Source organism: Equus asinus, chromosome 7 (assembly GCF_041296235.1).
Source record: "Equus asinus isolate D_3611 breed Donkey chromosome 7, EquAss-T2T_v2, whole genome shotgun sequence".
In the NCBI taxonomy this organism is placed as follows: domain Eukaryota; kingdom Metazoa; phylum Chordata; class Mammalia; order Perissodactyla; family Equidae; genus Equus; species Equus asinus.
This window is the reverse complement of record NC_091796.1, coordinates 94,591,528-94,604,848: the sequence shown is the minus strand read 5'-3', so window position 1 is coordinate 94,604,848 and position 13,321 is coordinate 94,591,528. Positions and strand designations below refer to the sequence as shown.

Sequence of the window (13,321 nt, the reverse complement as noted above, 5' to 3'; positions counted from 1 at the left end):
ATGATCCGTTTCTCTCTCTCAAAGGTGTTAAGAAGAATGCTCAACTATCAAGGTCTCCAGCAAGTGAAAATCATCGCGAGTGATAATCTCTGGGAGCCCATTGCTGCGTCTATGCTGCTTGACCCTGAGCTCTTGAAGGTGATTGATGTTATAGGGTAAGCACTGCTTTGCTGTGAAAACTAAGTTTTTGGTTGCTTGCCCTGGATATTGACTGTGTTTTTTTTGCCTTCTCCTCCCATTTGATCACATTCTCAGAAGGCAGCTTCCTTGTATTTACTCAACTAAAGCTGATATTTGTGTAACTGATATTTCATTCCTTTTTCTTTGAAATGTCCATGCTGTGATATCTTTCTATGACAATGAAAAGTATTAGTAACTTTTTAAAAAATTGTGTTACTATTTGGAGTGATAAAACATGACTTTGTTTAGATTAAGGGGCAGAGTAGTAGTTAAATTTTACAAGTCATAAACGCAATGTTGTGAAATTAGTTCCTAACTCTTCAACTTGCTTTGCATGTGACTAAAATAGAGACTCTGCTTTCTTTTCATTTGCATTTGCCTGATATATCTTTGCTCATACTTTTATTCTTTACCTTTCAAGGTCATTTTGTTTTAGGTGTGTTGCTTGCATAACGTGTAGATTTAGATTTTGCTTTTTTAGTTGCTCTAAAAATCTTCATATTTTAATGAGTGAATTAAACTCATTTATACTTATTGATATAACTGAAGGCTTTGTTTTCTATTCTACTATATTATCTTTTGTTATTTAATGATGTATATATATATATATATATATACATATGCACACACAAATACAAAATCTTTTGCTATGTGATTTACTTTCTTTGCTCTTTTTTAAGGAGTTATTTTTTTTTGTTATTCAGCAAGGTTTGATTTTTGGTTCTATTGATTACATTTATACTAGTACTTTATGCCAGTGATTCTCAGCTGGGGATAATTTTGCCTCCCATGCTATATCTGGAAATATTTTTGATTGTCACTGGTGTAAATGCTACTGGCGTCTGATGGGTGGAGGCAGGGATGTTTCTAAAGATCCTCTAATGCACAGAATAACTCCCCTACAACAAAGAATTATCCAGCCAAAATGTCAATAGTGCTGAAGTTGAGAAACTGCTCTATACAACACTCTTAGTTCCCTCTCTATGTAGATATTGTCTATTGGTTTACTATAAGCAATACTAAAATTATTTCATGACCTCTTCTTCCTTTCTTTTTCTCTCTTCTTCATTGGAATTTTAATTACCAGAATTTCTTAATCTTTGTGCTGCTACATGAGCTTAAGCTTCTACTATCTTGATTCATCAGCTGCAAGTTGTAACCTTTTACTCCAAGCCAATTGGCAAACTCAGTTTACATTTCACTTTACTTCCTCCTTCTATTTTTTGTCAGCTATGTTATTTATACATTATCAGAGCATGCAATATTTATATACCATTTAATTTCTCTTTCTTTTAGTCTGACTCTACCATTAAGCATATGTAATGCTCACCTTCAAGTTTTTTGTTGATTTCTCCCTTAGTTTATTGAATGTCAGAAACTTAATAGTTACTATATTTCTCAGGAAGTGCTAATGGGAACGATATTTTTTCATCTTTTACATGTTTACTACTGTCTATCTGTGGCCTTTATACTTGAATAATAGTTTGGCTGGATATAAAATCTTTGACTCACATTTTCTTCATCCTTGAGTATCATAAAATTTACTCCATTGGTTACTTACATAAAGTGTTGCTGTTGAGAATTCTGATGCCAGACTTCTTTTCCTTTCTTTTTTTCTCCCCCTCTTTTGCACCTCTCATTTATCCTAATTTGGAAGAAGCTGCTAGTGGTCTACCCAAACCTAGCCTATCTTCCTGGGTACAAGGCAAGACTCTCAGCATTCTTTGCAGTTAACATGTAGTGATATGATTAAGTTCTTGGAAATGAAATTAGAGCAAAAGTGGTAAGTAACACCTTTGGGTTTCACTTTAAGTCTTTGGGTACTTTCTGTTTTTCCCCTTTTGCTTCCTATTTGCTGGAATCTGAAGCAACCATGTTGACCATGGAGAAGATGACAATGGACAGAACCTAATTGCCTCAGTGATTTCTTGGGACTGAGCTGCCTCCACCAACCTTGACTCTCTACCTTGGGATGATTATATGGAAGTGGAATAAACTCTTTTTCTTTAAGTCACTAAGTTCTTTGTAGTCTGGGGGCTCTAAATAATATTTCTTAATTTTTCACATAGATATTCTGTTTCATTCCTGAGAATTCCATATCTTTGCAGAATGGAAATAACCAAAAAGCCTCATATTAGTCAACGAAACTTCTCCAAGAATAGCAGATATCTTTTTGTAGATATGTTTATCTTATACTCCAGTATGAAGGATTACCTCTATTTCCATGGTGGGAAAATTGAAACTATAGCCTGGCCCCTGGATCGCTGAACTATGTTAGACATTTCCATCTCTAGCTTCCAAGTGTTAGTATATCATTTAAATTTTTTTAACAGACCAAAACAGTATGTGGTTTAAGCAAGACGGATGCTTATTTCTTGAGTAAAAGTCCAAAACAATATACAGGGGGATAGAGCAGCTCTGTTCTACAGGATGCTTCTTCAGTCTTGTGATTCTGCCATTCTTGAGTGTATTGCCCTCGTTCAGACTTATTTTCTTTTCCTTATTAAATGACTCTGACACAATTCCTATATGTCCAGAGAATGTTTTTCTTAACTTTAAAGTCTAGTAGTTTTACACTAATTATAATTTCCAGGTATATAGTATATGCCCTTTCAATATCTATATTTAAGTGTTTTCTTATTTCAGTAAAGTTTACTTAAATTTTAATTTAAATAATTATCCTGCTCCATTACTTTGGTTATCTTTTTAGAAGCCCCAGTTACACATTTTGGATCTCCTTTACATATTGCCTTTATTCTATATTTCTTTCAAAACTTTTTTATCTCTTTATTTCTGTCTGCTTTTCTGAATTTTATTCTTACTATCCTCTAGTTCCCTTATTGTGTTTTCCACAGTGTCTCTTCTATCTTATGTTCTTTTTACTTTAGTCTTCTTTTCTAAAATGTTTTTTCTTTTTTTATAATTAGTCTATAAGTCTCTTAATTTAGTTTCATATACCTCTGTTGTCTAATAGTTTTGTTTCCTTAAAATTTTTTAAATTGAAGTATAACATACATACATTTGCCCCCTTGGAAATCTTTCTAATCATTAGCCTCTTCTTTTGCCCCAAAGGCAACTGCTAATCTGACCTCTAACCCCATAGACTAATTTCACCTGTTAAAAACTTTATTTAAATGGCATTTTAGAGTATCTATTATTTTGGTCAGCATTATATTGATAAGATTAACTCTGCTGCCAGGTGTAGATGTAGTTCATTTTAGTTGCTGTTCCACATTCTTTTGTAGGAATATACCACAGTTTATCCTTCTGTTCTTTGTTAGTGGTCATTTGGATTGTTTCCAGTTTTGGGCTATTGTGGCTTAATGGAATTTTGTTCATGAGACATTTAGTCTGAGGCTCCCACCTCCCTAGGAAGAGTGTCCCTCCCTGCCCCGTTAATGTCGTGCTTGGCCGGTGCTGTGTTTGCTGATTTCTGTTTTGCAGTTACAGTGCTTTCTGGGGTCTGCTCTCTCTGTGTCCTATTCTCCCTACTGTCTAAATATTGTCTGTCTCTCACCCTAAGTTTTCCTACCTTATTCCATTTGGATTCTAATTCAAGCAGCTTATTCTTACGGTGAGGCTCTACTGTTCCAGATAGGATTGTTTGCTACCTATTCTAAAATTCTTAAGGCTTTAAGCCTCCCTTGTCCAATGCAGAAGCCAGTAGTCACATGTGGCTACAGAGCACTTGAAATGTGGCTAGTGCAAATTTAAGTGTGTTGTAAGTGTAAAATGCACACTAGATTTTAAAGATTTAATATAAAAAAGAATGTAAAATATTAATTTTTATATTGATTACATGTTGAATGATAATATTTTGGATATGTTGGGTTAAACAAAGTATATCTTTAAAATTCCCTCTTACTTTTTAAAATGTAGCTACTAGAAAATTTTAATTTACACGTATGGCTCACATTATATTTCTATTGGACAAATCTGGTGTAAACTGTTGCAGTATTGGGTTTGATCTCTTAGCAAATTCACTGTTTTGGCGTTCACCCCCAGCTTCGAGCCTGTGAAGACGTTCCCAGTTTCATCTGTTGTTCTTCATGCCTCCGCTTAGGGTAGGGTCCACTCCCATGGGGGTGAGTACCTGTTAGTCCCCTTTCATTTTCACAGTTTCCACATTCCGGCTGCTGAGCCTGGGCCAGTCCTCATGTTGTAGGACTTCCGGAGATTCCCTGTCACCTCGTTTTGATGAGTATATTGTCAATGGGTTTGTCCTTTCCTTTGTCTGGTTGATCTGTTTGGCTTCAGGAGGAGTACTGGGGAGTTTCAGAAACTGGAGTCTTACCATGATCCACCTTGTCCATAAGTTCTAATTTCTTTTTTTCACACATTCAATTTTAATATACATTTTTGGATAAAAATATACATTGACACAACACAGTTTGGACTCTACCACATTATCGTAATCCACAGGTACTCATTATGTTTACAGTATTGTAACCCTGAAAGAAAATTCCTTATGCAAATTCCTGAATACATCCATTTCTAATATCTGAATATTTTGAGCCAATACAAGTGTGCTATTATTTTTTATTGAGGTCATAATAGTTTATAACATTGTAAAATTTCAATTGTACATTATTATTTGTTGGTCACTGTATAAATGTCCCCTTGTGCCCATCCCCCTACCCCTTCCCCCCGGTAACCACCAAACTCTTCTCTTTATCTGTGTGTTTGTTTATCTTCCACATATGAGTGAAATCATATGGTGTTTGTCTTTCTCTGTCTGGCTTATTTCGCTTAACATAATATCCTCAAGGTCTATCCATGTTGTTGCTAATGGGACAATTTTGTCTTTTTTATGGCTGAGTAGTGCTCCATTGTGTGTGTGTGTGTGTGTGTGTGTGTGTGTATATATGGCACATCTTCTTCTCCTTTATCCAGTCATCAGTCGATAGGCACTTGGGTGGCTTCCACATTCTTGGCTATTGTGAGTAATGCTGCAGTGAACATAGGTGCATAAGTCTTTTTGTATTGTTGATTTCAGGGTCTTTGGATAAATACCCAGTAGTGGGATGGCTGGGTCATATGGTATTTCTATTTTTAATTTTTTGAGAAATCTCCATTCTGTTTTCCATAGTGGCTGTACCAGTTTGCATTCCCACCAGCAGTGTGTGAGGGTTCCCTTTTCTCCACAACCTCTCTAACATTTGTTATTTTTTGTCTTGGTGATTATAGCCATTCTAAGGGATGCAAGGTGATATCTAAGTGTAGTTTTGATTTGCATTTCCCTGATGACTAGTGAGATTGAACATCTTTTCAGGTGCCTATTGGCCATTCGTGTATCATAAGTTCTAATTTTCTTTTAATGCAAACATGTTCCTCTGTTAGGATAAACTTTGGTTACTTTCAATGATCATAACTTTGCCATTGAAGTTTGAAAAATCATGCTGTGAAATGATAGAGATGTTTTGCCTAATTATATACATTTAAAAATTATATTCTCCTTTAAGAATATAACCTTTCCATTTTGTTGAACTGGCAATGGATCTGGACATTGGGAGAGACCTGGATTTTAGTATCAGTTCTGCCCTTCTTTGCTCAGATCATTTAATAAATCACTCAGGTTTTAAATGTAGTATAACAGTTCCATTGTTTTCTGAATGAGGGAGTGACACCTATTTCTATAACTTTAAAACAGAGACTTTTTCAGATTATAAAAATAATGCATGCTCATTATAGAAAATTTGGAAAATGTAGAAAAGTGTAAAAATAGAATTAGAGCTTACTCATAATCCTTACATCTAGAGATCATTAGTAACATAATAGCATATTACTTCCCAGGCTTTCATTGTTTACACAAGTATATATTAACCAGAGATACACAAACATACATTTGACTGAGTGACAACTAGATGAGTCTTAAAATGAGTATTTGGTTGAGGCGTCAAAGCTGAATATCATGATCATAGGATGAAGTTCTGGGATATAAGAATAAATATAAAATGTAAAAATTTATTAAAATTATATTGTCACAAAGATCAGTAGTCAGATTTTTCGAGTTGGGCATTCTGGTGGCCGAACAACAATTTCTTAACCCTGTTAGGTGCTAACTTGCTCCTGGGGTCTCTGTGGCGTATATTCACAATATTGAACAGATAGGCTGTTTCAACAGAGTTCAGTGACTCGACAAAAGTTTGGTAGGAACCGCATTTTCCTATAATACTTTTTTTGAATTTTCTCTATTATATGTTCTTTTCTTCCTCGTGAAATCCTGGAATGCCAAATTGATGTTGTGCCCTAATTTATCTTTACTAGGTTTAATGAATTCCCAAGTAGGACTTTTTCTTAAAAGATTCATGACTTAAATGGAATTAAATAACTAGAAACCAAGACAGATCTTCACGATCACTCTTTCAATGTAATGAATGCTACTACGCCGAACTACAAAGGTTAGAATTATGATATAATCCATTCTCCATTATTCTGCTTGTATTATTGTTAAATTTTTTGCAAATAATTGTTGGCCTAAAAAGTATACACTGATGTCCTGAAAGTTAATTAGCTAATATGCTCTCTTATTATTTTATTAACTGTCAGTCTGTTTCCTATTTTACATTTGAAATTTCTTAGTAGTTTTTATTCAATAATCACTAACTTCCATGGTCGTCATTATGGCAGTATTTTCCTCCTGGAATAATAAATATGCATTTATACTTTAACTGACTGACTCCTCTCAAATGCTAGAATAAGGGAGGGGTTCATTGTTCTGGGCCAGAGGTTCTCAACTTCTGCACTTTTGATATTTTCGCTGGATAATTCTTTCTTGTGGGGATCTGCTCTGTGCTTTGTGGGATGTTTAGCAGCATCTCTGGCCTCTGCTCACTAAATGCCAGTAGCAAATCCTGCCCTGCCTTCTCTGCCGGACAAGCTCACCCAGAGGGAGAACCACCCCTGCTCTGGGATAACAACTTAGAGTTTTCCCAAGGTAGTTTATTCTTTTTATTCAAGACAGGACTCTCTGTGGGTTGTTGTTGTTTTTGCATTAGAATAAATATGAAGCTCTCTTTCCTCTGTCTGCGAGGGATGGGATTAAGGGAGGAAGTACCACTTTATATAAGAGAATCATTAGTTTTAGTTTTGGCTTCCTTCTTACTCCTTCCTTCCTACTGTCCCAAGCTCTCTACTTCCCCTGGGAAGTCTGAGTCCTGTCTCCACCTCATTCATCTCTTGGAGTGTTTTAGACTGTGGTCTCCTCTGTTACCTCCATCTGTCAACATGCTTCTATGTTTTCAGAAACAGATAGAAATTTCTCATCCATGGATGATCTTCCTTCCCATTCTGTGTATTGTTATGGGTTTATCTCATTTTAAGAGCATCCTCAGACACTAGAACGGAAGCAGATGCTTATGGTCAGTCTGACATCTACCTGGAAGCTGCCCATTGTTTTAAAGAAGAAAACATTGAAGAAAACATGTATTTCTATTCACTCAACAAACAGCTAAAGTGCCACGTTCTGACCTTTTCCCGTTTCTTCCCACCCTTTCTTTTCTAGAGCTCATTATCCTGGGACCCATACAGTAAAGGATGCGAGGTTGACTGAGAAGAAGCTTTGGTCTTCTGAAGATTTCAGCACCTTAAATAATGATGTGGGTGCAGGCTGCTGGGCTCGAGTATTGAATCAGAATTATATCAATGGCTACATGACTTCGTAAGTTGTTAAAAACTGTTGAAAGTTTTTATTTTGAAATATTTCAAAAACACAAGTAGAAAAAAGTAGGGTGGACTTCTATATTCTCATAACCTACATTCAGTGATTGTAAACACTTTTCCTTATTAGCTTCACCTACACCTAAGCTATATTGATCTATTTTTCTATATTTGAATATATTCTGAATTGAGTGAAGTCAGGCTAATTGAGATATAATTTATACATAGTAAAATACACGCAGTTCTATGGTTTTTGCCAAGCTCTCTATATATCTTAATGAACAATGATAAAGTAGGTTACAGATGTCATGATGTTTCACCCCTAAATATTTTAGCATGTGGCTCCGAAACATAAGGATATTCTCCTACAGGATCACAATATCATTTTGATACATAAGAGCAAAGGAACGTTTTAAAAAATATTTCTAATACTTAGTCTATATTCAAATTTTCTTAATTGTCCCCAAAATGTCATTCATAGCTTTTTTTTTTAAAGCTAAAAGCCAATCAAGCACCATGCATTGCATTTAGATGTCATGCCCTACAAATCTCTTTTAATCTAGAACAGTTTCCTTCCTTCCTCATTTTTATGACAGTGACCTTTTTTTTTTTTAATTTTATTTTTCCTTTTTCTCCCCAAAGTCCCCTGGTACATAGCTGTGTATTCCAGTTGTAGGTCCTTCTAGTTGTGCTATGTGGGATGCCACCTCAGCATGGCCTGATGAGCGGTGCCATGTCTGTGCCCAGGATCCAAACTGGTGAAACCCTGGGCCGCTGAAGCGGAGTGTGCGAACTTAACCACTTGGCCACAAGGCTGGCCCCGACAGTGACCTTTTAAAAAGGCCAGGCAAGTTGTCTTGTGGACTGTCTACTTCTTAATCCGCCTGATCAGTTACTCAAATCATCACTTAATTTGTTTAACTGTTTGTTACAAAACAGAGGTTCTTAAGGGAGAACACAGACTCTTTAATTTCTCAGGGAAGCATTTCTTAAATGCTTTGAGAAGCTTTAATTGTAATTAGATTCAAATTAGCTTCCTAAAACAATGATAAATAGACCAAAAGCAAGCCAATACATACTTTTGTGATGTTAATGGGAACTGAAATATTCTTCTTACAACCTTTGTTCTTTTTCTTCTCTTTCTGAGAGAAAAGATGCTTATCATGGAGAGTTAGGTCATCATTAACTGAATTTGATATTAAGAGTAATACATGCTAATGGCAGAGAATTTAGTAACTGCATATAAATACAAAGAAAGAAACAATATCACCCCTAATCTTGCTGTCCAGAAGTAATCACCCTCAAATTTTTGATGTATGTTCTCCCACTTATAAGTATAAAATTTCAATATAAAATTAAGACCATACTATGTAATACTTACCAAATAGACTGCTTTTCACTTAACATTTAACTTTTTCTTTTTCTGTCTCTCTCTCTTTTTTTGGTGAGGAAGATTGGCCCTGAGCTAACATCTGTTGCCAATCTTCTTCCTTTTGTTTGAGGATGATTGGCCCTGAGCTAACATCCATGCCAATCTTCCTCTATTTTGCATGTGGGATGCCACCACAGCATGGCTTGATGAGTAGTGTGTAGGTCCTCGCCTGGGCTCTGAACCTGTGAACCCCAGGCCCCTGAAGCAAAGCACGTGAACTTAACCACTATGCCACTGAGCCAGCCCCTCTTTTTCTCACTTTTTTAAGTATATGTCTACTTCATCATTTTTAATACTTATGTATATTCTGTTACATAAAGTAGAATTTCCAAAATTTGCCTTGTCTTAGGAAGCACCTGAGACCCTTGTGATGGTGATTCCTTGGCAGCTGCTCGGATGTGCTGGATCAGAATCTCTAGGGAAGGCTCCTGGGACCCTGTCGGTCTAGCCAGTGCCCCAGATGAGTCTGATGCTGCACAAGTTTGGGAAACACTGATGTAGAAAATATATTATACCTCATTGTCCATGTTCCTCTTCCTGGAAATGGAAGTTGTTTCTTTTTTAATTAACAGCTCTGTACACACTGAAATATCTCTGTGCACATCTATGATTCTTTCCTTAGGGTATATTCTTAGAGGTGGAATGAAAGTCTGAGTCAGTGGTTTATAGATTTTAAAGGCTTTTGCAGATATTACAAAATGTTCTCCAGGTTGTTTAATTTGTACTTCTATCACTAGCCAGAGGAGATACCATACATCTTGCGATCTATGGGGAAAATCATGAGAACTCAGCATTTTCACTGGTAGTAAGGATTTTTGAAAATTGGGTCTATTATTTCTACTTTGTGTTGACAGAATTTAGAAGGCTTTGATTTTCTAATATCAGTCTGTCATTTTATGATGGGTGAGGACTCAATACAAAAAAGTAAATTCTGTGGGTAAGCTCTGGGTTGTTTTTTTTTTAGCTGTGAGGAACCCAGCAGTACCAGGGTCCAGAGCTTCCCTTTTGCCCTTGGATTTTCCTGAGAACCACAGAGTCACAATCTTAGGGTTCAACACCAGCTGTGGACATCTGAAAGAATGGACCAAAATACAGCCCAGCAAGCTGATCCAATTAGTACTTGTAGATGAAGCAGAATCATAGGAGTACTACAGTCCAGCCCTTGTTCTGTACTCTTCATATGCATCAGTACATTTAATCCTCACAGCAGTCACATGAGCTGGGTACAGTTATTATCCTCATTTTACGGATAAGGAAACTGAGATCCAGAGAGGTTAAGTGGTGGAACCATGATTTCAACCCAGGCAGTGTGACTCCAAGGTTCTCAATTGTTAACTTTGCAACAGCTCAGAGTCAAGTTCATAAAATTATGTCATGAAACTGGGGCATTAAGAGGCTGACTGTCAAAAGGAAAGCAGGTATGGATAAAATCTTTGTTTGTATTGGACTCAAATTTATGACACCTCTGGTACTGATAGGGCATGAGTCATCTCTGGCTACACCATTGTTTAGTAAAAATTGTGTGCCTCATGTACATTTGTATTTTTTTATTGTGTGATTCACCATTAAAATATTTAGATGCTTCCAACCCTGGATGTTTCAAAATGTGAATGAACTTAGGCAATTTATATTTTCTTGTTTTGGGTGGTCATTTACATATATTTCTATAAACTGTGGTAAGGTCCTTTTATTTACTATAGACTTCTAGACATTTACATTTTTATCACAAGCTGTTTTGGTGTTTCTCTTTTATCAAACAAATCTTTTAGCACAATTGCTTGGAATTTGGTGGCTAGTTACTATGAACAGTTGCCGTATGGGCGATGTGGACTGATGACAGCTCAGGAGCCCTGGAGTGGGCACTACGTAGTCGAATCTCCTATCTGGATATCAGGTATGAATCAGATTCCATCTCTCATTCCCTAAATTTCTCTCTAAGAGACAAAGGAGAAAACACTTAGAGGGGCTTATTCAAACCGTGTGTGTGTGTGAGTGTGAGTTTTAAATGTGTGTCTCTGTTTTGAGTAAGATTTGCCGTAGTGTTTTCTAAGAATCTTTTGGGTAACTAGACTACTATTTGTTTTCCATTCTTGATTATTCCAAGACCAGGCTCTCAGAAAAGTAAAGGAAAGGGACTGCCATCTAGAGATGGAGACAGAAATAAACTAAATAATCATCTGAATATATAAGCACAAATTATGATAATTGCTAATAAAATGGTGTATTTTTAAAGATTCGTTACAACTCAAAGTATCTAAAAGTCTTAAAATTGGTCTTGGGGATACTTTATTCTTATTTACATTAAAATAGTTTTGTTGATTAGAATAGTGTGCTAGCAAAGTCAAAGGTGGATGATGAACAAGTGTTATATTTATTGAATTCTTAAATGAATAAAGAAATGAAAAAGTTAAGTGACATATTTTGGCTTTAGATTGTGCTCTAAGTCTGCTGATGAGTGGTTTAAAGACAATTTAGAAAAATTAAAGATAAATGCATAGCGACAGAGATTGGATTGGTAGTAGAGGGGAAGGGGAAAGGGAAGAGAACGAAAGGGGTGATTAGGCACATGTGTGTGGTGATGGATTGTAATTAGTCTTTGGGTTCTACACAGAATTCGAAATATATTATGACGTACACCTGAAATTTATATAATGGTAACCAATGTTACTGCAATAAAAATTTTCAGGAAAAGGTAGAATCACGACTCTGATGCACATATAAAAATGAGCACGTTAAAGATTTTATGTTACTCATGTGCTATGAAGGAATCAAGCAGATGAACCAACCAATGCAAAGGAAAAGTCAAAACAGTACAAATTTATTTGCAGCAAAGGAACTTGAGATGAACTGCAAATGGAGACAGACTGGGTTCCCCTTAGCAGAGAAGAGAGGAAATCAATCAAATCCTCGCCAGCCAGCACGCAATGTACATATCTATCAGTTATCTACAGATTACAAAGAGTTTCAAAATAGTTTAAAGACAATGAACAGGGCGATAGGTGATGCATCCTTTTCCACTGAACCCCAAGCCTCTTTTTACACTATCACTAGTCACAAGGGAAGTTGAGATCACGCAGACAGTGGATCACGCAGTATCACTTTTTCATGAAGGGATGTAACCATGCTAATAATGAGTATAATTTAAACAAAGTTTTGTTGTTGAATAATATTTAAGTTGTTGAATAATATTTAAGTTCTTTCTGCAGGTTTTTGCAAAAAAGTTAAACATTTATGACCATTTCATTTTAACATCATAACTACAATCTTTTTTAAAAAATAATCAATTTCTTCAAAGGTAGGATGCTTTTGTAGGAAAATTATGAATGCGAAGTAAATTTGTTTTAATTTTAAACCTTCACTTTGGTGATTTTCTTTTTTAGTTGATGTGTTTCCCTCAGAGAGATCTGAAGTCATGACATTAATCATGTAATCACAACATTATTCTCAACTCCTTAAATTATTCTTCCAATAAAATGGAAACCTTGACTTGGATTTGTGTGTCTTGGTTGGTTAACCCCTTAACTGTTGAAATCGCTGGTTGCTCATTATCTATATGAACTAATGTACTTTCTAATTCTGTCACTGTCTTTTGGGAGATGGAGTGGGGACATAAAATATTGCTGAGTACATTTTTCAGGGCCAACTTTGGAGGTGCCCAATAAATATATATTGTGGAAAGAAGCTTGTTAAACTATAAAGCTTAGTTTTTGAAATGTATTAACTTTTTTACCTTATTTTTTTTTTTAAAGATTTTATTTTTTCCTTTTTCTCCCCAAAGCCCCCCGGTACATAGTTGTATATTCTTCATTGTGGGTCTTTCCAGTTGTGGCATGTGGGACCCTGCCCCAGCATGGCCTGACGAACAGTGCCATGTCCGCGCCCAGGACCCAAACCAACGAAACACTGGGCCGCCTGCAGCGGAGCACGCGAACTTAACCACTCGGCCATGGGGCCAGCCCCTACCTAATGTTTTTTGTAGTTATATTCGGATGGGTTAAATAGAGATGAACAAAGGTTGGGAGGGCATAATTTTATTTTACTCTTGGAAAC

The 13,321-nt window shown here is 36.0% G+C and overlaps 1 protein-coding gene across 8 annotated transcripts in view; it reads left to right on the top strand.

Moving 5' to 3' along the window:
• The window catches only part of GALC (galactosylceramidase), a 57,373-nt gene that overhangs the window by 18,824 nt on the left and 25,228 nt on the right, over positions 1-13,321 (top strand). For all 8 annotated transcript variants that reach the window (XM_014845848.3, XM_044774154.2, XM_070514154.1 and 5 more), the window contains 3 exons: positions 25-155; positions 7,685-7,840; positions 11,041-11,165. In XM_014845848.3, the coding sequence (XP_014701334.2) occupies positions 25-155; positions 7,685-7,840; positions 11,041-11,165 (412 nt within the window). The remainder of the gene's footprint in view (positions 1-24; positions 156-7,684; positions 7,841-11,040; positions 11,166-13,321) is intronic.